This window comes from Symphodus melops (genome assembly GCF_947650265.1).
Source record: "Symphodus melops genome assembly, chromosome: 22".
Lineage (NCBI taxonomy): Eukaryota > Metazoa > Chordata > Actinopteri > Labriformes > Labridae > Symphodus > Symphodus melops.
The window spans coordinates 15974345-16002066 of NC_136712.1; the positions used below are offsets into that span (position 1 = coordinate 15974345).

General features: G+C 41.3%; 1 protein-coding gene across 4 annotated transcripts in view; it reads right to left on the reverse strand.

The window, feature by feature from the left end:
- Positions 1-27722, reverse strand: part of ano2b (anoctamin 2b) — a 77279-nt gene that overhangs the window by 41993 nt on the left and 7564 nt on the right. For 2 of the 4 annotated variants that reach the window (XM_079334591.1, XM_079334592.1), the window contains exons 2-12: positions 26804-27000; positions 25433-25474; positions 21832-22218; positions 7553-7651; positions 7118-7269; positions 5907-5961; positions 5772-5823; positions 2905-2960; positions 1984-2031; positions 1190-1254; positions 89-223 (exon numbers count right to left, since the gene is read on the reverse strand). In XM_079334591.1, the coding sequence (XP_079190717.1) occupies positions 89-223; positions 1190-1254; positions 1984-2031; positions 2905-2960; positions 5772-5823; positions 5907-5961; positions 7118-7269; positions 7553-7651; positions 21832-22218; positions 25433-25474; positions 26804-27000 (1288 nt within the window). Of the gene's footprint in view, positions 1-88; positions 224-1189; positions 1255-1983; positions 2032-2904; positions 2961-5771; positions 5824-5906; positions 5962-7117; positions 7270-7552; positions 7652-21831; positions 22219-25432; positions 25475-25560; positions 25809-26803; positions 27001-27722 lie in introns of those variants that run through there. The other 2 variants (XM_079334593.1, XM_079334594.1) reach the window with 2 other exon arrangements.

Here is a 27722-nt window from a genome sequence, read left to right on the forward strand (position 1 = left end):
GTTTGAGTATGTTTAAAAGAAGGAAAAGACCCAGGCTTAAACAAACCATTTCGGTTTAAGCAGTGAAGCAGCAGTGCTCTTTGCTGACCTGGGAATGTTGGTGTCCACTGTCGCCACACCGTAGCCAAACACAATGATTCCCACGATGGAGGCTGGTATCAGCAGCTGTGTGTAAACACCGAGCCACGCAAAGTACAGGCCAATCTTCTCGCCAAAGTACTTCCTGTGGGAACAGAGGTCAGAGGTCAGGGATTAGTAAGTGAAGTTGAAGTTCACAGTCCTGGCAGAGCGGAGTGTGAAGAATTAAACGCAGGTGTGAATAAATAGAAAAAGGAGGAGTTGAGTGTTGGATTTAAGCTTCATGCACTGCTCGTTTCTGCACAGAGTGACAGCTTGACTTCCATTTACAGCCGTTAATCAACAAAAATTAAATGTATAATAAATATGACAAAGTATTATGAAGGGTGAAATCTTTAGTAAATATAAACTAACTTGGACATGGGGTAGTGATACCTTTAACTACAGCATAAGCTCATTTAATTTAACTCTATTATAGAGTGGGTAAAAAACTCAGCTCCTTCTCATCTCTTTATGTCATTCCACCTTTCAAACCACTACACAATAACATGTTAGGACTTTAAACCCACGGGTTAGGTATAGGGTTAGTCCGTTAATGCATCACTTTAAGGGTGACTCCACACGAGGGACCCTGATTGCGTCTGGTTCTTTTAAGCAGTGTGAACATAAAGGTCCTGTACTTGTACAGAGGTGGTCTCAGACACCATTCATGTGTACCCGAGTACGGTGTGCAGGAGATGTGAACACAACAGCACGGGCCCATGTCATGCTCGGTACATGTGGAAGTAGGAAGTAGGATGGACTCGACCAGCCAGCTGTTGCCATGGTTACAACTTCTTCTTCCTGCTTTTTATCGGCTTTACAAACACACTGTGTGCATACAGCCACCTGCTGCATCGGACTGTGTACACACGCAGGTGTACTCAGGGACTGAACGAAGTTACTAATGTGAGCGCAGATCAGCTGAGGGGAGAGTCATCGCACTCGGGCCTAGTTCTAATGCCACGACGTGTAAATGACCCGATTTATAGGTGTCCACTTGTGATTGGATTACCCAGGACAAATGTTTACAAAAGGTGTGAGCAGGCCCGAGTTCGTGATGTTACGTTACCTGACTAGATCGATGGGCTGGTACTTATAAAAGGCTGAGTATCTGGCCCACTCTTCATGCAGGACCTGAAAACAAACAGGACAGAAACACTGAGAGTCACTGTGGGTGTGTGTTGTTGTGCCGTGTGTTTACCAGTCTTTGCAAACAACAACAATCCTAAGAGCTGATCTGGAGGCAGAAGTCATCTGATTGGTCGAGGTAAACCTCAGTGGACAAAACCGAACAAGTGCAGTTTGAGTAATTTTATTCTCAGGCCAAGAGAGTTCAGATGAAAAGGGTTTTATGAAACTTGCTACTTTTGATTCTCAACACAGAAGCTTTTCTGGATTAATAAAATACAACACATCGAGAGCATTCTGCTCCATTTAAAACAAGCTCTTGGTTTGCAGATTTTGTTGGGCTGCATTCTTTGAAATTCAAGTCAGTCAAAGTTTTCTTGTGCAGCTCGGAGAAATATTTGTTTAACTTAAACTCCAATCTGTGACGGCGTTGGACAGACGGGAAGAGGGAACAATCTGAGAAAGACAAACAGATGAATCCATTGTTTAGAAATGAGAAGGCTTCTTTGCTTCTCAGCTGTTCGAAGTTTAAGAGCTAGACTTCCAAAAACAGAGGTTGTTAAAATATAGACCACTGTATTGAAATAATTGCTTTACAAGAGTTTCTTTCAGATATGATGGCTGGTATCATGTCATAGCGCATTGCATCATATGGCATCACGTCGTTGAGTATCGTGTTGTATTTTCAACAGAGGGCGTCTTTATGTAGAGGAGGGACTACAGTAAGACACCTACCTGTCTGTCAGTCTTTTCCTCAACGTGTCCAATCACCTTATAGTCACCCTGAGGAGGAGGAAGAAGAAGAAGAGTGAATACAAACCTTCAGTCATTCACACATTTACAAATACAGTAAGTGCCTGTGTTCTCAGATGGCACTTTTTGCGCTGGCAGCGTCCAGAACCTCATTGTTTTTAGCTTACATAATGTAACTTCTGCTTCCCCCTGTCGTGGCTTTTAATAGCACCATGTGCTTAGAAACTTCCTTCAAGGAAATATCACCGAGGAAACATGAAAAAAAACGTAGAGGAATCGTGTCCTGGCATTCGCAGCGACTTCAGACCTGAAATCGCACCTTTGAAAAGACGAGTCGGATGAGCCAGCTGAATGCTGGAAGCACGGTGACGAAGAGCAGCTGACACTGAAGGTGTTTTTTTTTTTTTTTTTATTGGGATGTTTCGTGTTAAAATAAGCGCTGCCAGCACACAGAGCGTCGTCTGTAGAAACAAGCCCAAACTCCCGCTCTAACCCAGACAGTAAAATAAACTGAATATACTCTGACACACAGTGTCTGAACACATTTTATAGAATCGTTCAAAAATCCCTTCAAAGGCAAAAACTTGATTGATACAGAAAATAGACGGTATTTTTGTCGCTATCTTATGAAGAGCATCGATAGTTCTGAGAGCTTTGCACCAATGAGCTTTTAGTTTGATACATATTAGAGAACATCAGTGTCAGCTGCAGAAAACACTGATTTCTCCTCCCATCATCATTTTGGCCAACAGCTACAAGAACACAATTTTAAAGTATTAGCCTACCCCTGTTACAGTTATAAAAGAAAAATGACATTGAGAAATAACAACATGAAGCAAAGCACTGAGTGTCATTTAGTTTCACAGTGAAGGGAGTCGAACCAACAGGAGCTCTTAAACTCACATCATGGAGAGGGAAGGCAGCGTCGTAAACACCTTTAGCTATCAATGTGCTGATGCCTGAAAAAAGAAGAGAGAGAGGAAGAGTCATCTTGTGTTGACTTTATTTGTTGTAGATTATGTTGGGGGGGTTTTAACCCCTCGACGCCTGTTGTTGCAAATTTGCATCAAACTGCTTCGGCTCCGAATGCAGCAAAAATAGTGTCCGTATTCCTCCACTGCCTGTTGATGCACTTTCAATACATACCTAGGAACCTTTTGCAAGCATTAGTTTGTCATCGGACCAGTCGGAGACAGACTTAATTTAGCATCTACTTGAAAGCAGAAACATGTAAAAATGTTTCAATACTTGGAAAAGAATTCAGGCATCAAGGGGTTCAAAACGGTGATAATCAAGACGCTGGCATTTAGGAGTGAGCACACTAAGAAAGCCATCAGAGGCAAGTGGGGAGAAAATGTATATAGATCCATTTTTTTCAATTCATTTCTTGAGATATAAACTTTGTGCTTTTGACCAAACTACCTCTCTGAGGGCTTTAGATACACTGTTGTGTTCAAGGACACTTTAACACCGTTTTTTTTTTTTTAACAGCACCATTTCAAAGTGTGCACCGCTTTCACTCAGAAAGTGATGGCCTGAACTGTAAACATCAGAAAACATCAGAAAGCTTCAGCACACAGCTCACCCACTTCTCATCAAAGTGATCCATGGGTTTATTATTAGGGCCTCAAAGGGGGACTGGGGACCTGCAATCATTCGCTGAAACTCACCACCAAGCCTACCCATCGTTCAAATGCATGAATGCTCTCTCGACCAGCTCGAACAACCACAACTCCCAGAGGCCCCTGCTTCAATCTCGGCCTGACCCAGGAAATATGACCCACTTGTAGAGGAGATGGAGGAGGGCAGTGGAGAGTGGGCTGTGTGTGTGTGTGTGTGTGTGTGTGTGTGTGTGTGTGTGTGTGTGTGTGTGTGTGTGTGTGTGTGTGTGTGTCAGACCAAATGTGAACACCAAACATGAAGAGGAGTGAGGAAATGGAGGTTAAATAGATGCACGTCTATTTTTTCTCCCCTTCCCTCCCTGCAGCTCCATCACTACCCGCTGGCTGAGACCTTCTGCTATGATGGGGACGCCAAAGAGACATATGGAGGACACTGAGAATAAAATGGGTGTCACTGTTATCTGCATGTCATTAAAATCTACCCATATAAACACAGAGGTGCGCTACATGTAGAATGTGCTTGAAGTCTCGTTCTCATTGGAATCCCATTGAATGGCAGACATCATTGGAGTTACTGCATCGTGACGTTTCTTCTATATACTGAGTCTTACAAGTCGCTTGAGTCCTGTTTACAAAAGTCACAAACCAATAGCACGTCTCAGTGAAAATCAGCAGATCTAGAAAGTGTTAATGAGTGGAGCCACTTTCTAGTAACAGCCTGATGGGACTGAATGAATTGCAAACATTTTGGGGTTAAAAGATGCTGGACTCATCCAGTAATCCAATCCTCCTCCTTTGTTTACTCACTGAACTCATTCATAAATCCACACGCCACGTGCCGGGGGTTAAGTCATAGACGAGCTGTAGATCCGGATAATGGGCCTGCTCTCCCCGCTCTACTACTCAGAGCTAAACAGGCAGGGTGAGCAGAAAGCCTCCCATGTGAGCAGCACGGGTTGGCAGTGTTTTTGATGAAATGGATATTAAGATGTGGGCTGTGTCAGGTTTATGGGAGAAGCAAAGCGTCGTCACATTTACATGGCATGTGGATGTTTACCTGCAGGGAGGAAAAAAGCTGGCAAACCAAGTAGTGCGAGTGCTCATTGACCCTAACATGCTTGGAATAGCTTGGAAAAGGTGTGCACGGTACTGTTCATACACGAGCACAAGGACGGGCACGAAATGTGTCTCGCCGTCCATATTCAAGAAATCCTCCAGAGCTACAGCTGTAATGACTCCACATAAATCCACAAAGTCAGTAAAGTTGCAGATTTAGTCTCCGGTGTGCAGACCAGGACTAGACAGCATGTCTCTTTTATGTATTTTTTTATTTTGTTTTTTAAACTATGCATGCTTCCTGACCATGTAAAAACATGCATGTGCTTTATTGCAACGTCATGAAGGCTACAAGAGGTAACCGTTCTCAGGCCCGGGTAGCAGTGTAAGTGCAGGCAAGCGGGGGGATTAATGAAGGGGGGACAACAGTGCTCAGGTTCGGTACAGGAACATTCAGCCCAGTGTGAGTGTGCCATAAATCATTTTACTTGTATTGTTCTCTAAGTGTTCTCTCATCTTTACACGTGTCGTTTATTCTGAATTTTCGCTTGGTCATGTTGCAACATCATTATTTTAAAGTACCCTAAAGTTGCCTTTTTAGTGCAATATTTGCCTTTCATTGTTCTGGTGCCTGAACACAGATTGTTATAAACTAAAACGTAAGTATATCAGTAATTTATAAGTACATTTACAATTATTATTTACAACAATAAGACTGATATCCATGGTGCCACTGTCCTGTCTCAATAATCAAAAAAATCAGTTTCAGTCAGGCTATAAAACCTGCAGGGGACGAGAGAGGAAGCTAATACATGCTGCTTGCCAACACAGGTGGATAGTCACCAAAGTCATCAATTATAGTTGCATGATTTTTGACGAGGCACAACATAATGGAAAAATCCTCATCATCATTTGTCAGCTGCCTTGCCTCCAGAAGGAATATTAGATATGAGTCCACATGTTGTTCGTTTAATCACTGACCGAGTCAGAGTGAACACGTCAATGTGAAGAATGTGCAGGGCGGAAACAAGCTTCATGACAACACCTCAGAGACACACCTGCTGGTGTTCATGGACTGTGTGGTTTCCTCACCTATGGTTTGGCAGGTCCGTACACACACCGTTCTTCTCAGGATCTCATATACCTGAGAAAGACGTGGAAATATGAGACTGGAGATGCATGCTAGTCGAGGACGAAGAACGAAGACAAATAGGAGTGAAAACTTACTATTCGGCCCCGTGTGGCATTGTCAAAGAAAGTGTCTTTTGATGTTATGTTGTACCTGAGAGACAAAACAGAAAGCCATTTGAACACCTGATTCTTTTACTAAGACAATCAGACTTTGGATGTTTCAGAAAAAAGATCATGTGTAAATGAGGGGTTTGTTCTCAAGACAGGGGGAAGGTCCTGTGTAACCTCCCTTTTAAAGCAGACTGGAACAGTCTTTATACTGTGCCGACAGATCTCTTGGCGGTCTGTGAGCCCATCACGTTTCCTTTACAGACTCTCCACAGGAATGGTTTCTGTGACGGTAGCACACGTACATCACTCAGCCTCTGGTGAGGTGAAGCCAATACAGAAGTGCAACATGCTGCAATTGTCCACTTGAGACTGGCTCTAATAGGCAAGGAATCTTTTTTTTGGTCCCAAGTTAAAAAAGACCATTTTTACAGCAGAAATAAACATTTTCAAAAAATGGTATTTAGTTATAAAGAGGAGATTTTTTATAACTCAATCATTAGAATAAAATTCAGTTTAAGGGAGCCGCCAAAGCCTGATTAGTTCAGCAACAAACTTTGAGTAATATCTTTTAGTAGCTGTGTCATTGCTAAATGTGTGACTAATTGTATGCTGCTGTAGCCAGTTTATGATTTATTTTCCCTTTTTAACAGTTTTAATCTTAAATTCATACAAAAGCCCTTTTGGGCTTTTGTAGTTTTGTAAATAAGCGTCCACTTTGATACTTGCATTGGCTGGCTGTTCTCAGTTTCTCTATGTATATTGTATCTTCACATAATAACCATAAATAAATGATCATAACACTTCTACATACATTTGCATACTTGGGGGTGTGGTTGACTGACAGGTGGGCTAGTTTATGCTCTTTGCTTCTGACTATATCAATCAAAGTTAGCTCGAGTTAGCGTGTCCAAGATGTCATTTGGCATCAAAACGCCTCTTTTGAAACCTGTAGGTGATGTCACTGAGATGGTGTCCATGTTTTTATACAGTCTACGAGTAATTCTTGTCTTTTTAGGAGACCATAACACTTGTCAATCTGAATTTGGTAACTTAGCTTCCAGATATGACTGTAGCCGTTTTAATACGGTGTAACGTAACGTTAAATCCAGACCCAGCTTTTTTATAATCTACAGGCGTCTAATGAAAGAATTAAAGAAGTGTATATGTGTTTTTGTACGAGTGTGCATTCGTCTCACAGGTGGAGTTTGTCTCTGGAGAAGCAGTGTGAGAGGACTTTGTTGCGTTCGTGTTCCTGATGTGGTACTTTGGGCTGAAAAGGCTGCTTCATTTTCTTCCACACTGTGCTCATACTGGACCCGAATCCCTTTTCTTCTTTGAGTTCATAACTCTGCAAGAAGAGAGAGTCACACAGTCAACGTTTAGAACAGTTCTGAAAAATATACATCTGTTAATATATACATATACTGCATCTGTTGTTATAGGGTGGCCCTGTGGAAAATAAATCCGACATCATTAGAAAGAAAACCAGCATGAAGAGGATTAACATAGAGATAACTTTAGGCTTCTTAGTACATTGTTTACATACTGTCTCTATCTGACAAGAGAAATAACAAGAACACATAAATAACATCTGCTGTACTTAGAGAAGAAAACTTCTTCTGCAAGCTCACCGTCTTGGTGGGAACTTTAATCTTGAGAAACTCAGCCTCTCGACACAGGACAGGCCAGGGAGCATGGAGACGAGTGAAGCTGGGGCCGTGGGTCTTAAACTGGAAAACATAAGCGAAAATAATCCACATTAATTCAAGTCAATGTAGAAGAGGTGTTCCAATCCACGTGGCTAAAGTCAGTGGTTACAAGTGCCAAGTGGTGCCAAGTAGCCCGGCTGGCACCTCTCCAGCTACCAAACCAATTTCCATATTTAGGTCTGCACTGGGAGCTGGGCCGGAGACCCTCTGGTTCCTCCCTGCAGACTGAACTTCTGCTGCCCCATATAATGTTCAAAACTTTAAACTAATGCCTCTCCAAAACTATAACCCTACAAGATATAAGATAGTCAAATTAAAGAGGACATATTGTGAACAAATCCACTTTCAGTGTTTTTGAACAAAATTGCTACATTTGAAATGTGCTCTCTTTGTAATGTCACAGTGGGATTATGGTCAAAAACAATTCCCCTGGTATCTCCACCCAAGGATTCCAAGCCCAGCCTAGAGCAACATTTTAGTGCATGTCCACCATTTTTATTCTTGCAAGCGAAGGAGTGAAAATAGGGGGGGGTTTCATTGCATTTAAAGAGACACACACACCAAAACGGAGCGTTCTGAGAGAGCTGGTTTCTACAGGCTCACAAACCTCCTCTGGTGCTTGATTCATGTTTATATTTGGACCAAAGCACAGCAAAGATGTTTCATTTAGACCACAGGGGACTGATTGAAAAGGTAGGAAAGGGTTATAATATGTCCTCTTTAATGTCCGGGTCTGAAATAGGTGCTTGATTTAACAATCAGAGGATAAGTGGTTTGATTGCCTGTTTTCTCTGTCCTCAAGCTCAAGTTAGTTTCAAGTGTCTGAGCCAAAGTTTTCAATCAAAAGTCCCAATTTATGACCTAAACTTTTATGTTTTGAAAATTCATCATCAGATTGCTTGGCTGAAACTACCTTCTTACCAGACCATCTGTCAGGACTGCCTCACAATCCAATAAAGTCGACTCGACAGACTGTGTTTGAGCCACAGAGACCTCAGCGTGTGCTGCACTTGTCTTCAGTCAAAAGCTTCTCAGCTGCTTTTGTCTCAGACTTTGAAATTGTCGTCTGGAGCTGCAGACTCACAGCAGGTTTCACAGCCTCTTAACAATCCTGAGTTTTACTCCACATGTGAACCACGATGAACCAATCCCTGCCGTCAGCATGACCCACTCAAACTCTTTGGCTAACCAGCTTTGCCAGCAGCTTACTGGTATTTATGAAAGATAGATGTAGCCTATGTGCCTGAAGCAGAGCCTGGAGCTGTTTTCTTCTTCTTTGCTCTCCTGTTGCAACATGTTCCCGACACATTGAATGCTTTTCTGTTCCTGTCACCATCCAAACACATATAATGTATTTACTGTAATGATAAATACAATCCTGACTCATCTAGCAGGTTCTGCTAATGAATCATGATCCAGCGCCCACACTGTTATTATTTAATATTAAGATGCATTAGCAAAATGTGACAATTAGCAGCTCCAAACAGCATCAAGGTACATGATTGAATAATTGAAGATGTCTGCATTGACAGCCCTCCTTCAGCCCTTTTAGATGGCTAAGTAGCCACAACTTCAAAACGTTCTTTATTACACTGCGGCGCAGAATAACCCCATAATTGGTAAAAAGAAAATTAAACACCAAATCCTTTCATAATCAAGATGTTGTTTAATGTTTTTTAAGCAAAATGTGAGAAATGTGTTGGTCTTTGCACTTATATTTATGGTTGTGTAATTTTGAATCATTTTGTAAATAAAAAGTATTTGGGTTTGAATTGTTGATTCATCGTTGGATCTGGCCTTGGAAAGTTCTAAAGAATGTTGTCACGTCTTTTTCTATTTTACACAGCAAACGATTGATCAACATTGTAAAAACAAAAAAAAGAAGTGGCACCTCATTTAATGCTTCAGCTCCAGTTAACTGTTCCCCATGCAGCAGCTATGGAGCTGCTTTTGGACTGGACTGAAGTATAACCAGAAATGAAAGTGAGCAGAGACAGCAGGGGACGACAGACAGGTAACCTTACCCACCTCAGACCCCCACCAGCTTCTGTGAGAGAGGGGGGGGGGGGTGACAAGAGAAAGGTGGCTCTGCAAATGATGGAAACCTGAAACCATTCCCTTTCTCCTCTCTCGACTCCTACTCTCCTGAGATCTTTCACTCCCCCCCCTCCCCCTCACATATATATTACTGTGCCTACTGCTACCCGCTAGAGACCGTTTCACTGACTGATTGACTGACTGGCTGCCTCACTAACTGTCACTCTCGCTCCTCTTATGTTTCATTATTTTCTCCCTCACACACATCCACGCTGCTCTTTCTCATATGAAGAGACACAGCACAGTTTCAAGCCAGCTCAACAGTTTTCACTCATCTTTTACTGATTACATAACATACGTAAGCATTCATTAAACAAATGACTGCAGGTCACTTGTAGGTTTTTTTTGTTTGGGTTTGTTTGAGCATGTAAGCAACAACTTCTTTGTAAATTAAAGTCATGGTGGAGGTTTTCTGGGTTTCCTTGGGATGCAGGACACGATTGATGAGAGTGTCGAGGATCATAAATGAAATCCTGCTACCTTTATCTGACAGTCTGTGTGCAGCTGTGCTGTGGGTCATTAGCTGAAAAATGTGCAAGACTTTGCTCATGCATGCTGGTTGAGTGATGGGTCGACTTAACAACTTAAAAGGTTTTTGAGGCAGATTAAAAGCCAATGTGGTTTTATAACACAGTCGCATACACTGTTGGAAGCCTCATATATGCCACCAGAAAAAAATCATACCTGATGCATCTCGGCCTTGTATTAGTCAATCAGAACTCTATGGTTTAAACTGCAGTTCTTTGAGTGTCCACTTGAGGCTGGCTGCAAAAGTAAAGGAATCCCATTTAAAATACTTTCTTATCACAGAAATAACAAATGTTTACAGCCAGGAACAAAAAAATTATCTGGTCGGTATTGTTTATTAATGTATCTGTAAGAGCTGAACAGGTGGGAGAACATTTCTATACCTTATCAGTTTTACTTATGCATAGTTCGGCATAGTTAGTGCATGGATATGGCGTTATTATTGTGCCACATTGGCGAGAGGCCGAGGAGACAGTTCTGAGAGCGCAGTGGCTCTCTCGCGAGCACATACTTAATAATAATTTTGAACAGCAAACATAGATCTGACTAAACCAAAGACATGATCTATGTGCGCTCAACTCTTTGTACACGCTCTCTAAACCTCTGCTCCGTGTGCTCACCATCAGCTCTGCTTTCAACACAGTGGCTCTGTGATCTCAACTCGCCTCCTGCGCTCACTCGAGGTGGCACACCCTCATTAAAAATGCAGCCAATCAGGGTCGCCGGTGGCGCAGCGGCAGTGCGCGCGATCCTATTTATTGAGGCTCAGTCCTTGCACGGGTGGCCCTGGTTCGCGTCCGGCCTGTGGCCCATTTCCCACATGTCTCTCCCCACTCTCTCCCTGATTTCCGACTCTGTCCACTTTCCTCCCTCTATAATAAAGGCATAAAGGCCAAAAATAAATCTTTAAAAAAAAAAAATGCAGCCAATCAGAGATGGGCGGGGGAGGGTAATTCTGATTGGCTGTTTGCATCCAATCGCATAACTTCCAACGGAACTGATCTCCTGCAAGTACTCTAATACTGATGTAGTAGTTGACACACATATACATATATATATATATATATATATACACACACACACATACATACATATATAATGCATATGTATTATATATGTTTTTATATAGCTATGGTATCAACACCTGCTTCACCAATAAACAACTTCTAGAGCACTTGCAGGAGATCAGTTCCGTTGGAAGCTACGCGATTGGATGTAAACAGCCAATCAGAATTACTCCCCCCCCATCTCTGATTGGCTGGTTCTGCAGGCTGCATTTTTAATGAGGGTGTGCCACCTCGAGCGAGCGCAGAGCGCAAGATGCATGTTGAGAGCACAGAGACGCTGTGTTGAGAGCAGAGCTGATGGTGAGCACACGGAGCAGAGGTTTAGAGAGCCTGCATAGATCATGTCTTTGGTTTGGTCAGATCTATGTTTGCTGTTCAAAATGAAAGTATGTGTAGCAGGCTGAAGTTGTGTGGAGGAAGCATTTCCAGCATGGCCACCACCTTTGGTAGGCTTCATAACAGCCTCTTCAGAAAGCATTTGGTGAAATTACTGAGACTACGTCCATGTTTTATACAGTCCTTGATCTTACATTGTGAATATGTTGTATGGTAGTTCACTTTGTTTGGATGATACTGACTTAAAAAATAAGAAATTGTGGAGTATAAATGAGGAATCTTCAGAGTAAAACAACTCGACAGTCACAACATAAAGAAATTCACAAGAATCCATGATGATGTTTTGTTGAAATGCTACAGCTGCTTCATTCTTTCACACTGGCATCTCCTCTCTCCCTTACTTGTACCCACCTTCAACCGACGTCCATTACATTCCACCCACTTGCTCACATTCATTTCTCAGCTCTCTCGCCCCCTTTTTCCTCCTCCTACTCTTCCTCCTTCTCTTCTACTCCCCCTCCTCACCCTCCCTTCCTCTACTCTCTATCGCTCCATCAAAAAGCAGAGGATATAAATACCTTTCAGCCTGGAGAAGGTTAATTAGTAGAGGGATTTCCAATTAGCTCTTTATCTCTGTAGGGGGGGGTAACTAGGACGCAGCCGGGGGCGTCTTTGGATTGGGAGTAGGGGGGCAATCGAGAATGAGAGGGTGATCGTTAGGGCGATGGGATGGCTGGGTATGGAGTGAAGTGTTGAGCGGAGAGAAATGGAGTCAAGAGGAGTGTGGATGGTGAGAATGAAAGAGGGAGACAGTAACAGAAACTAAATGACATCACGGAGAAAGTCGAACAAAAGAGAAAAGGGCTGTTAATAGCACAAGTCATTGAAGTTAGATAAAGGCCGGGAGGGGGCTGACATTACAGGATCTCAATCAGACCCACAGGTGGTCGGATGGAGGGATTAACCCGGATATCCCCACTAATATCTTCTACCACATGCTGCCTGTTGCAACCCACTAAAAAAACAGACCATCTGATCATCTTTGTTCAAGCTGTCTTTGTCTTCAGCCACTTCAACCTGCTGCTAGATGTTTCTCACATAATAACCTGACCATAAATCATCTGTGAGGTCGAGGAAGACCCTGCCTTTGTTACTCAGAACATCATGTGAAGCCTTGTTTTTCTTTCATAACAAGCCTCCAGCATTATGTTGCAGAGCTCTATTATTATTTTCCACACACAATGAACAGAAATAGCAAGACAAGTATTTACACCCCACAGCGCCCTAAAATAGTGAGGTCAGCAGGAAAATCCTCAATGCGTTTACTCAATGCCCCCCAAGTCTTAAAGACCAAAACCCAAAGACCTGCACACGACACGACGTCTTTGTTTTGTTTATCTGTAGGCTTTGGGTTTTGGTTGTATGTGGGAAATTATCTCCTGAGGCCCAATAAGCACAGCCATGTTTGACCAAATGGCATCTGGCCATTGTGTCCTCCAGTTTCCATGAAAGCCCAACACAGAACAGACCAGGTGGGTTGATTTAGGGTCTCTGTCATAAAAGTACCCTCACTTTCCAAAGGGTATTCCTATATGTGGGGCTCATCACCAACCCACTTAAAAGTCCATGTCCAGTTGAAGTCTGCCTATCATTGTATTAATAGCAGAGGAAATATGAGAATTGGCAAAAAATTCAAATCCAAAACTCATCAGCTATTGTCTGATAGAAGAAATCCCTATTTTTTTTTTTCAAAGGATTATTTTTGGCCTTTTTGCCTTTATTGATAGGACAGATAGAGTTGGAAAGGGGGAGAGAGTGGGGAGAGACATGCGGGAAAGTGGCCACAGGCCGGACGCGAACCCGGGCCGCCCGCGCGAGGAGCAAGGCCTCGCAACATGGTACGCGCACAGTCGCTGCCGCTGAGCTATCGGCGCCCCCAGAAATCCCTATTTTATGGATCCTGATATCATGTCTCCTGAATGAGTGCAGATAAGACGATGGTGTTTGATGAATCAGTTCACCAATCAAACAAAGCTATGACGACCACCTTCAATCCCCCCTCTGTACTTTCATATTGATTCTGTAGCGGCGTAATAACGGTGTCCCAGTCTTCACGTTGTGTTACTGCATTGCAGAATGTGAAAACCATGAACATGATATCAGTTATCCAGATTTCACAGAGCTACACTGGAAGTCACATATTTTCTTTTAATGATAATAGTGTTATTGTTGCTGTTGTTATTATTATGTGTAAGGCCTCACAAAGCTGCAGTACATAAAACAAACGGAAAGCAACAACAACTGTGAGATTTTCAAATTAAATCTTTTAAACTGAAGAGTAAGAATTGTTCCTTATTGTCTTACAGAAGACGATGTGGATCGGCAGTGTAAGTCAGATATTTGTGGCAGTCACCACCTTGGTTTCATGAATTGGCCAATTGGTTCTGACTTGTCCAGTCCAGAGCCTGTGGGCCGGTGGCTGAGGACATAAAAGGCCGACCCCAGGGTGGAGCTCGCTCTCTCTCTTGATAAACTAAACTAAACTAATCCGAATAATGACAATATTCCAATTGCATGGGTGGCAAACACCTTATTCAGATTGTCATAACCCGATAAAACTCATTTTCCGATTATTAAAAAAATGAATAAGACCCCTGGCATAAGTCTGTATCAGCCTGAATATTGGGTCATGTAAACACGTTAGTCAGAATATGCTCCTGAATGTGTTACTTCAAGGACTTGTTTACGCCCCAAGATGACGCTACGACTGCTATCACTACTATGGTTCATTCAGAATATGCTGATCAGAGAATGTTCCAGTATCTCAGCACTCCACGGAGCATGTCAACTCAATGGACCTTAACAGGAATATGGTTGTTCTGATAAATCAATGGTGTGTGCAAACTTAACTGGTGTCCTTCCTCGTATTAGTCATGGCCACTGAGCCAGGTTCAGACATGTCTGATATGTAAATTATGTCAATATTTGAATATTGATATCAGATCTGCTCTATCACTAATACATAGTGGATGCATTCAAAACTGATCAAATGAAGGAAGTCTAAAGATGACTTCTTCAGGTCTGAAGATAAGATTGCCTACCTGAAAATGTCCTTATAGCATTTTTTTTTTTCCCAAAGAATCGCTGATATGTTGTTTAATGTTGATGGAGTTAAAATGTTTCAACTCAAAATTACTTTCATGGCTTCATGTCTTTCCACATCAGCACAACTGTTGTGATAACTGCCTGAAATGCCTTTCCTCCAAAATCAAACTGAAATCATTCATGAACCATTGGAATGGTGATTTAAGTCTTTTGTATTTCTCTTCCCAAAAGTAGAGCATTGGAATTTGAGCGGGCAGGTGCAGCACGAAGAATCGTGCTGTCTTGAAGCTTGTTAAACAGTTTGTGTCTTACCAAACAGTTAATCCAGCTCCTTCTGTTCCCCAAGCCCCCACAGACTGAACACTTCAAAGGCCTCGGCTGCACTTTCTTAAATTAACATCTTGTTCTGATTTAATTAAAAGTGTTCTGTAAGAGGATGTCCCTCGGAGATCAGAAGGTCAGCTCAATAATCCTCAGACACAGTCAACAAGTTTGACATTTGAGCCACCTTTCTTTTTTTTCTGTAGCACCCAATTAATCTGGAGCTGAGCAGGTTGGACCAGACAATGAGAAGTAAAGTCAATTCAGATGATAACACAAAATAACTTATCAAGAATTATATAATCATTTATTTTATGTTGATATGCTTTGCATGATCTGGATTACTTTTGATGACAGTATTATTCTTAGTAATCAGGTTATGCAATACAAGCACAAACACATGGCACACACTGAATGCCAGTATGAACTGAAAGGTTAAATGTTAATGCCCTATGTCTGTGATGTAAGCTTATTCATTTCAAATTAGTGCATCTGTTTGCATCACTCTGCTGCTGTTATCTTCCTTTGATGGTGCTGCTGCATCAACTTCACTCATTCAAACACACTCAGAAGCAAACAACTTTGATTTGTAAGTCCGCACATCGACAACAGAGACAAAAGGCAATCATGTCGGTGCATGTTGCAGTCTTTCTCACAGTAATGACAGTTTGGGAAATGTCTAGCCTTAAATTCTGTAGCCGATCTGACATCCTCGTACACAAACACCATTCCCCCAGCCCCTCCCCCAGAAAACGTCTTGTTGGTAAAAAAAATCTTCCAACTCTGTTATTTTAAAGTGTTGTTAAAACGTGTTGCGTCAGGTTGGTTTGTGTGTGCACTCCATGTGCGGAGGCTGTAGTCCTCAAAGCGGGCGGCCTGGGTTCGATTCTGGCCTGTGGCTCTTTCTCCCTTATCTCTATCAACTGTCCAATCTCTAAAAATAAATAGAATACATCTTTACTTTGCATCTGGGAGGCTTTTGGTCACACATTAGAAGTGTCTGCGAGCCACCTGCAGCTTACAGGAGCGTAGCTTGTTTTTAGATTAGGACGACTTTAGTGTGCTGAGCCAGGTCACACATCACTAAATAGCAATTACAGACATGGATGGAAATCAACAGCTGTTAACAATTATGATTCGATTTTTTAAATATTCTGTATTAGAAAAGTTTTCAGTCTAAGCTAAACTGAGATATCACAACTCTTACTGGGAAGAAAAAGGAAAATGAGTGAGTGACAGGTAAACCAACAGTTACTATCCGTTCTACGTTTCATCCAACCACCAACCACTTCTACCTGCAGCCGCCTGGAAGGAGTGTAATTAAGTCAGTCATTGAGTAAGACTACCTGTCACTGCGTTCGAATGAGGGAAATTGAAAAGCTTCTCTCAGCTGCAGATTCGATCTTTCCCGCTATCAATGAGACGAGATAAGGAGCTATCAGTCAGTCAGCTAATCTCATCCTGGTTTAGGCTCCATGACCACATTGTCAACAATCTGATTAATACTAGCCTGCAGACCGCACACACTGCCAACTGGCTGCAGGCCAACACACACACACACACACACACACACACAAACACAGTGACATGTGCAATCAAAATAGACGTTACACACACGCTAAACCCTCGTACTGTGAAGTGATGTCACACTGTAAAAAATGTACCACTCCGTTTTTTGTCAAGACAGTTTCAGGATGAAGGAGTTTCGGTTTCATAAAAAGGAAAGATGATTAGTTTGAACTAATTTCAGGAAATGTTTTATGACAAATCACATTTCACCAAATACAAAAAAAAAAGTTGACTTTCTCACACAATATGAACAGTGCAGTTATAAACCTCACTGTCTCTGCAGCATCCAACATAGACAGAGACAAGATAGACCTGAATAATAAGGATTTAGGTTGTGCTCCCCATCTACACAGGCCATGGTACTTGAAGCAGGCAGCCCGGATTCGAGTTTGATCCTCATCTCCTCTCCCTCATGTCAGTCCCCACGCTCTCATCCATATTTCATACTTAATCCACAGTCATGTCTCTCAAATTAAGGCTTAAAAAGCCCCCCAAAAAACAGATAATTAATAATCAATACAGTGTTTTAGAGAATTGTTAATGTATCACAAAACATAACACTGTGATGTGAAATATCTCCTTCCAACAGATAAAGTGAGCAACACTTTATTTTCCTAAATCATTCGTCTCAGTGTTGGAGCCCAAGAGCAGCAGCAAGTTACTTGGTAACAGATCCGACTTGAACAACAATCGCATTTGTACAACTCTGTGGCAGTGAGCCTGCAGCCCAAGAACACAGAGAGCACAGACTGTGAATTCTGCCAAGCGCCGACTACACACAAACAAACACACACACACACACACACACACACACACACACAGCAGAGCCGAATGAACAACATAGAGGTAAAGGCTGCTATATAACGCACTATCACAGCAATGCGATTTGTACATGACAAAATAAAATTTCAAGTTTCAAGCTCAATTTGTACATCGATAAAAATAGGTCAGTACAGCAGCTGTGTCGACTACAATTAAAGTCTGCCAGCTGACATGGAACCATCAGGCCTTCGTGTGGATCCCTGCTCCAAAGACAACAACAACATCTTATTCACACAATTCAGACTCATTCAATTCAACTTCCTAAGAACATAAGAATATGAGTTACAAAGTTAACAATAGGAAACAGGAGTGAATGTGACAAATATCACTGACGAACATCAATCAATCGATCGATTCTACAATTCTACAACTTCTTTAGCAAACACTTTTTTTCAAAGCGACGCACATCAGAGAGTAAGTACAACACACGCAAGGATCTAAAAAAGAGTAAACGATGTCAGTCAGTACAAATGATCAGCTTTTTGTCCGATTGGAAACAGCTGACAGGAAGTGACCAGAGGTCACAACATCGACGCCTGTTCTCGAGAGTTTGAATCAAGAAAACATCTTAAAATCATTGTTATCAAACAGAACCATCATCATTGTCCTCACTAAGGTCATAGGTGTAGAAAAGAGCTGTGTCTTTAGCTTTCTCTTAAAGGCGCAAAAGGACTCTGCCGATCGAATGGAGTTGAAAGGTTTGTACCACCACCAGGGGGCGCCAGTGAAGAAGAGCCTAGTTAGAGTCTTAGATTTGTGGTTGCAAAACTAAAGTAACATGATAAAAGTTCTTTAATGAGACCAAACCATAACGTGAGAGCAAGAATCTAAATTCTTTGACAAAAATCGTTCATTATACGTAAAGCGCCAACTCATGACAAGAATCATCTCGAGACACTTTTCAAAAGAACACATCATATACAGGAAGGATTTCTCCAATATATACTGTGTATAATGATTTCCTGAGTTCAGTACAAATGTCCTGGTTTGAGTTATTTGTCTTTTCTGGTCATGCAGGCCTACATGTTTGTTATACTGGACTATATACATCTGCATTATTTACTGTTTCCATAGGAACAATATAAATCTGCACTGTTGGCAGTCACAGTGTTGTGGGTTTAAGGTTTTCTTTGTCTTCTGGTAAGTCTCTCTGGAAGATGCAACAAGACTGGATTTTTTTCCTTTCTATGGTTCAGGTTTTGCAGGTTTGGGGCAGCTTGGTCCATGTCACATTTTTAATGTGTTGCCCTGGATACAAGATGTTTCTGACACAGAAATGTGCCACTTAGATAAATGTTTTTATGTTTTGGTCACAGTGCATTATTATTGATGAGATGTCTCACATTTTATTTTGCCTTTTTTATTACAATAAAAGAGATCATTTTGTTGGCCAGAAATGAAGCCTCTCATGCAGATGTGTGGAGTAGCACATACTCTGTCTTTTATACGACCGCTTTTACAAAAAGATTTTAAACATTTAAAATTTGAGATAGCTGCTTAAAAATGCAATGAAGGGAGAGTTCATACCCTCAGCAGGATGTTGAAACCTTGTCCACACTTTACTGTATGTGCTCTGCTGAAAGATGTTTGTGGACCTGTTTTAGTTAGAGGTGTCTCCAGATAAGTGGCAACAGATGGCATAGGCCCCCCCTGAAATCTGATGGACAAATTCAAAATCTATGATTCACTTTTTGCCCATATACTGTTTATTTAATACTAAAATTAATAAATTATTGTGGCCTCTGGTAGAACTTTCAATTTTAAATTAATACTTTACTCTTTCTATCAAAGAAATGTACAAGAAAAAAGTCCTCTAACTTGAAATGGACTTTTTTGCCAATAAATTCCTTTTTGCAAATTAGACAGTGTACGAGAGATAGCATGCAATTTATAAGTACTAAAAAATATGACTTTGTAGCATATTGAAAGATCATTGCCAGTGCACAGCCGTAGTCATTTTTTACAAATAGCAAATATGCAGCAAGGGGCAGAAAAAATGTTACATACACCTTTCTATGATGTTGCTCGTGCTTTTTATGAGCTCATTTCACTTTTATGGTTGAGAAAACATTATGGCTCAATGTTTTGAAATGGGTAGGCCTACACAACAGTTTGATAGATTTTGTAAATGTACCTAAATAGCAGTGAAGGCACAGATTCACATACAGTACATACCATAGTCGTGCCTGTGCATTGTTTTCACCCTGATCATCTGTACATTGGTAGTGCATCACAGTTACTGTTTCCACCAGCAGAAAGATGAATGAAATACAGAGAACAAGCAGGTACAGAAACCACACAAGAAAAGTAAAACGAAACCTCCACATGACTCTTGGCTCTAGCTAGTGTGAAAGTCACCTATACCCTTAGCAACACATCCAGTCTCTCCCACCACTTTCTTCTATAATCTGTGCCAGGTTCCTATGTAGGCGCTCACCTTAAATAGCTCAAGATAGAGTTACATCAGATCCTCTGTCCAGATGTATCATAAAAATGCTGTAAACCATTAAGTTGTTGTAACAAACCACATTATGTTGTCCAATGTCATTTTGGATCAGACAGATTTATTGTTCATCCCGCTTTAAAGATCATCCTATTTTAAAAGGACAAACGGCTCAGCGTCTTCAGCTGTCAACGGGGCAGCAAATGTTTGGGTTTTTTTTTTTGCATTTTGACAAAAGCCGACTACACTGAAAAGTTAAAGCTTCACTAAATCATGTTGTTCTTATCATGTAATAATGAACAGTGAATCTGACAGGGACTAAACCAAAGAGAACTATGTGTGGACTCCGCTGCTCTCCTATACACAGAATTTAGGCTTCAGCTCATGGTTGAAGTTTTAAAACATTCTCATCAGCATTGTTTCCAACAGCAACACACAGTTTCTTTCTGCAGATAATAAACCTATATTACTAACAATACACCTACTGAGTGCTACAAGGTATAAGACAAACAGCCTGCAAACCTTTTTGAAGCTAAAAAGCTGTTACTCTTTATAGAGACCTCAAGCTTAAAGAAATGTGAAAGTGTTAGAAAAGAGTTTAAAATATCTTGTTAGCCAGTTAACTGTTATTTGAATCTTAATATGGATCTTTTTTTTAAGGTTTATGTTTGATGAAGGACAGTGGACAGAGGAATGATACAGGAATAGGGAATGACACGTTATAAGGGAGCCATAGGTCGAATTCAAACCCAGGCCGCCCGCTCGGAGGACTTAGGCCTCTTTACAGGGGGCGTGCACACCAACCACTAGGCCACCGGTGTCCCAAATATGGATCATAGTTTTGTCATTTATCATTATTTTTGATTTAACGTTATTGTTGTTTTCACTCTTTTATTGTAGAGACATGCTTCTCACACACGCAGGCCTGAACAAGCACTAATGGAGAGATGTCAGAGTAGAACCCCACTGGAAGCGCCCCCTGAGCTGATGGGGGTCGGTGCCTTGCTCAAGGGCACCTTGGCAGTGCTCGAGCAGTGGTATGGCACTTTACATGTTTTGGTCCGCATCAGGACTTGACCCGGCGACACTCCGGTTTCCAATCCAAGTCACCACGGACTGGCCTACATCATGGCCGCACATCATTGTTTAATTTACAAGTTGAAACTGAAATAAGACGATAAAAACAGTCAAACAAATACACCCCTCCCTCTAGTGATCTTCAAGATGCTCTGCTCCCTCAGAGTCCCCAGGAAAAGACGTTTCGAGATTATCTAACTGTTTTGTCGTGACATATTTCCAACTGAAACGAGAACGGACCAATCACAACACAGACAGACAGGCTTTGGTTGAAAACTTCTGTCTGTAGCATGAGTTTAGTCAGAAAGAACTTATATTTGCCTTCACGACCGGGCCTGTCTCTCATTCATCCCCCTTACTGTCCTCTTGAGCTGTCCTGTATTGAGGATGTTATTGGACAATCAGCTGTCTTGTCAGCAGTATACTCATCTAACCAATTGCAGGTCGTTCCTGCCTCATTGTCAGCCAATCATCGTTCTGTTCTCCTTTTAATAAGATTCTTTCTCAGACTTAGTTCTGATGTTTTGTACTCTCCTCCACCTTCTTATCATCGCCATCAATTCTTCACCCATTCAGACTCAACAAGTCATCAACTTCACCACCACCAGTGTCTGGACTCCATGGGGGGGGGGGGGGGGGGGGGGGGGGGGGGGGGGGGGGGTGTTATTCTGAAAACGCTCACGATGGACATTCTCCAAACACATTGACCCCCCCAGAGTCAAAGCGCCAACGTCTTTCTGTCAATTCACATTTCCATGTCATCCATTGTAATAAATAATTGTGTATGTTCACTTGTCTCTCCTGATTGAAATGCATTACCTTACATGCACACTCACCTCTTTGTCTCTCTCTATCTCCAGTCCGGCCTCCAGCAGGTTGGCCTCAAATTCCTGTCTGATCAGACGCATCTCATGGTCAGCAGGCTCCGTTGGCTCATTCAATCCTTCAACTCCGAGCTCCATGAACACCTCGCCAACATTTGCAGCCTCCCCTGCCGGTATGCCGCCTCCTCTTTCTGCTGCTGCGTCTGGTTCAACCGCAGGGGGAAAGTTGCCATTGGAGACAATGGATAACCTATCCTGTGAAATTGATGTGCCGGGAGGAGATCGTACAGAGCCGTGTCTTCGCTGATGGAAGACCAGAACGTAGTCAACTTTCCGTCGGCCATCGGAAAAGCAAAGGCCTTCCTTGCTGTCCTCTGGGCTTGTAGTTGAATCCCTGACCTGTAGGGAGCACAGACACATGACACTTTAAATAAATAACGGTTTAAGTGAGAAACAGAAAAACCCCTCATCTACATCATCGACTCATTGAATTAAAAAAAAAATGAAGTATGGTATCAGTAACAGTTTACCAAATCCAAACTGTTTAAGGGCAGCATACACACAACTCTAAAGCAGCAGGGGACTTATGTAATAGCTGTTTGAATGAACTTAAACATCTACTGCACTGTCAGCACACGCAAACAGAAGTGGCTTTTGGCAGGTTCTCAAAAACACTGAAGTGAGAACCTTCAGCTGCAGAGTGGGCAGTCAGCTCACCTTTGGCAGATTCAGTCTTTATTTAGACAGAGGGAAAGTAGAGAGGGAGACTAAACATGGAGGGCACAAGAGGGAAAGCTCTATAGGCTGTGGGCACGGTGGGAATTTTTTTTTGTTTTACTTCCTGACAGTAGGTTTCTTTATTTTTGCCTCATATTAAATATGTCTCTACTCTATTTACAAAATGGGAGTTATTTATACTAATTGTACTTGCTTTGTTGTGCTCGCATTGTACATGTTTACATTGGAACTAATCCTGGTTTTGAGCAGATCTTTAAAGTATACAGGCTATTTATAATTTAAAAAGGCTTTGTTTTATATAAACAATTGATAAATTGATTGATATATGAAGTGTGTATCAACAATCCTGTCCCAAAAACATAAATAACCCATTTTCCTAGTTTTAAGAAAAGGAACTTCAACATACAACGACGTACAAAAACCTGCAGTGGCTGATTTGACTGACAGGACGCCGTGTTAAGGCTCTTTGTCTTTATTTAGATTGACTGAAAGTCCTTTTTGAAAGGCATTTCCAAGATGGCAACCACCATCTTTCTGGTTCAGAAACCCAAAACCAATGGGATCCTCAGAAACCAATGGGTGATGTCATTGAGACTGTGTCCATGTTTCATACAGTCAATGATTGATTTCCCTCGGGATCAATAAAGTATCTATCTATCTATCTATCTATCATGATTTTAAATCTGGATATAAAACCTTGAGTCAGTCGTCTGGGACTTCTTTTGAAAGTGAAATTTGAACTGTAGATACGCTAACAGCAAAATTACACTTTCATTTGGGAAGAAACTATACTAGTTAGCTTTTTGTCATTATGTTATCGTAGATTGAAACAAAAGGTTACGTGTCTGCTGTCTTGAGGGTTTAAATTATTCTGCCACTCCCATTTTAGCTCAACCATCAAAGAAGGCAAAAAATAATATGAAACTTTCATGATGGAAGAAACCTTGTGGTTAAATGATAAATATACAGAGTCGTGATCGCATCTATAGTTTCCCACAAAGCAGGCACTATTAGCCATTGGTCTGCAACTGGTTACACTTGCCGCTAAATGCTTAACTACAATATACTTTAGAAAAAGGTGGTATTTTACAAATAACAGTCTTTGCAGTGATATTGTTTGGAAATTGTCAAATAAATGTTTTTGGGGTTGTTGTTTTTTTGCTTTTTAAAGATCAACAAGCTACTTTAGCTTATCTAGCTAACACAGAGGTTTAGCTCATAGGTTATGGGGAGTTTTGCTAGCACAATGATAAACGTCTTACGCAATGGCTAAGTCATGGGTTTTAGACACAAGCAACTTTAAGCTGGGTATCCAAAACCATCAATAAATTGTAGGTGAAGGATTCTGTTGGCCTACTTTGTTTATGTTTACCACTATTTCCAACCAGCCACAGTTATGCTAACATAACTTAACCCTTCATGTTTCTATCTGACAAAGAAGACAACTTAATCATTTTAACTTCTACTCACTTTCCAGTCTGGGTTCTCAAAAGCTGTAAGACTCAAAATCTGTGTGCATTTCTCTGTTAAATTCACATGAAAGATTAGCTTGTATAACATTAAAAAAAACAACTATTGGCATCCCTGTCCATCCTGCACAGGTGTATTCACTTAATTAGACTGATTGGACCTTTTGTTTTCACCTTGTGGTACTTTGTGTTTGACTGATGTTTCCCCTAGCTGTTGGCTGAAACAATATCAGTCTTGTCACATTTTATTCATTGACAGAGACCAAAGTCATGTCATATTTGCTACGCTGTTCACTTTATTGAAGAAATGTTCTTCCATTTCATTCCAATGTATAAAATCTCAGCAGTACATTCATGCCTTGAAATGCCCTCAAAATGTCAAAGAAAATGTTGACAACAGACTGGAGTCACACTGAAAACTTCTATAAAAAGCCCATGAGATTTTGAGAGGCATTGGGGATTTTTTATTCTTTGTACCAACAATTTATTGAACTAGATCCACTGTAAGTGTCACCAGGGAATTTATAGCAATAGCAGAAGTCTTAAATCAAGTTTAATGGTAGGCCTAAGTTTTCCCCCACTGAGACATACATCTACAGGACACACAATAGCTGATACTAACTCCTCAAACTTTACCTCAGGTGTTTCCTTTCCAATTGGTTTATCCTCCGAAGTTCCCTTAAGGTTTATCTCTTTTACAGAATGTCAATTGTTTACGAACATTTGAAAGCTGACTTCTGTTTCTAATGGTAGCCATAACAAAAGTACTCACAAGTAAGCCCACTATATTAATGTGAAATTTGTTTAAGATGGACAGGGTACACACTGTATCTCATGCTTGTCCTCTGACGCCCTTATCTTCGGCCACTTACTAATAAGAAGGATATTTCGAGAGATTCATCATCACTGAGTTTGCAACTATGTCGTAAAATGTAAAAAAAAAAAACAGCGAAAACTATTTCTTATACCCCACGAGTAGCCTATGTCAGTCTGCGCATGTGTGTGGGTTGTGGAGCGAGTGAGGAGAGAAAGAAAACGAGGCGAGAGATAGAGAGAGACACACACAGAGAGAGAGAGTGCGTGTGTGTGTGTGTGTCTGTGCGCGCGCATGTGCGTGCGTGTGTCCGAAATAAACGGCCAAAAACCTTAAGTTGCAAGCCGGACTCTCTGTGTCTGTTTTACAAGTTGCAGCATCCAAGTAAAAGTAATGAAGTTAAGAGACACTTTGCCTCCTGGAGCAGATAAAGAAGTGTCCCCTGTGCGCACTGACCACGGTCGGAACGCCGAAGCATAACATAACATTGCATCGTAAATAGAATATGTTGTCATGTTAATGATCTAAGCTCGACATCAAAACGAGAGAAGCAACATTGTAGCGGCTGATGGAAACGTTACAGGCTACTTACTGGGATCTTGTCGTCACTCGGTGGGATCTGCATGCTGTTGCGCTTTACAGTGAAAGGGAGAAGTAGAAGATGAGAGAGAGTGAAAGTTTGCAGATAGGAACAGCCTGATTCATATTCACATCGTTCACCTCCATCATCAAAATATTATACGCCTGAGGTAAACCCTAGTAGTCCAAAGTCCAAGAGGAGAGACAGCTCGTCTGCAGCAGGTTACATAGTTTAGATGAAGAGAGATCTGTCAGCTTGAAGAGGCTGCGCAGAGAGACTGAGCAGCCTGATCACATGCTGGTGATACCCATCTATCTGACTGTGAGATCTGGAGGCTGCATGCGCACCGCCGGCGCTCTTGGCACAGAGTGTGCAACACTGTAAAAATAAAAAAAAAAGTGCGCCCTCAATCTGTTATTTTGTTTGATGTGGAGTCTAAAAATGTCTCCTTTGGTTCAAGAAATCCACCAATTTCTGCCAGTTTGGTAAAACTTTAAATGATTTCGCCTACTTTGTGGTTCTGACTGTTGATAAAAGTTTTGCCTTTTTTCCATCTGATCCTCAGATGACAGAATAAACAATTTCTCCAGAAGTGGATGCAATTAAATATGAAAGTATTTTAGCTCTCCTGGGAGTTTCTTTTCTATTGTTTCAAAATGTTAGTCTCTCTCTTTTTTGACAGCTTCAAGTGAATATCTTTTACAGTGCAGAAAGAGCAAGCAGCCTTGGTTGCTAAGAAATCTCACTGATGTAAGAGAGAGACCTGTGTTTTCCTATAACTACACCATACTACCAGGAGTAGCTTTGTAGAAATTTACATTTAAGGCATAACTTTGGTCCCAGCAGGATTTTATTGTGTCCTCTTTAATTAATGTTACACAGATATCTTTTTAAACGCCCAAGGCTAACCACCATCTCTCACCATTAACCTATTTCTAAAACCAGCCTCACCTGAAGTATTTTCCCTGAACTAACATCAACCTTGAAGAAATGTGTTCCTCCTTTTACACTGAGTCAGATTGAGGTTAGTGAAATTCATCAAATACTCACATTTTAGTTTTAAATTGCATCTTTAAAACAAACTTTGGAGAACAGCTTCTGCCATTATTAACATGTAAAAAAACAGCTCCCTTTATTATCAGAGATTGTAATATCTAAAGTCATTTTAATAAGACTTTTTTATGCTCACTCATAAAATGATGCAATGCTATGAAATACATTTCCCGAGCAAGAAATATTATATTATTTGCAGATTTTAAGAGTTGCTACTGCTGTGTCTGATTAGGCACCCTGAGTGTAAAAGTCTGAACCTCCAGCTGATTCTCAACCTGGAGAAACTTCCATGAATATGTTGTTTTTTTACACACTGTTTCCCTTAATCACCTGGAGTAAACGTTCTGATTCCCCTGCCCAGGGCTCTTCTTTCAAAGGCGTAGGCTCCAGGAGGCTGTAGGACATGGGGTCCAGTCCCATCCCGGACACATCCCTGGTCAGATGGAAGAGGGTGTCGCTGTGGATGGAGGAGGACTCGCTGAGGGCTGTAGCCACCCGCATGAAGCCTGAACTATGGGTCCATGATTCTGTAAGACATTCATTTTGGAAATTAAGGGAAATGCAACCTGTCATAACTATCTCACTATCACTATCTCATTGATTTTGTGCTAAGATTTTGAATGTATGAAGGAATAGGTTCATATAATGGCTGCAAACGCACAATATTTTTGACATAGAGGTGGTGAAAAGGTAGCACATATCCAGAGGCGGTGGGTTGGTTCACCCTGGGTAAATATTCCCCACCAGGGATCAAAAGCAAAACCAACAGGTGATAGAAGAGCTCCTTGGAACATTCAGCTGTATTGATTCAGGTGTATTTTCACCTCTGCTTCAGCTCTTACTTTCTATCCAGGCAAAGTTATTACATATATTAAGCCTGCTTGACATTCAGGCTTTCAAAATTGTCAGAAAATGTACAGAAAATATATGGTTTGTACACCATAAGTAAGTACATTTTATTTATATAGCACCTTTCACAAACAAAGGCCACATAGTGATTCAAAAACATCACACACAATATAAAAGGCCAAGACAATACAAAATCATAGTAGCCTAAAAGTAGCTAATTAAAAGCCTGGACAAATAGAAGTGTCTTCAGTTCACTCTTGAAGGTGTCAACTGAGTCAATTGAGCGCAAAGAGGGCGGAAGTTCATTCCAGAGTCTAGGAGCAACAACCTGGAAGGACCGGTCACCTCTAGTGCGAAAAAGAGCTCGAGGGACCTTCAGCAGATTCTGATCCATAGACCT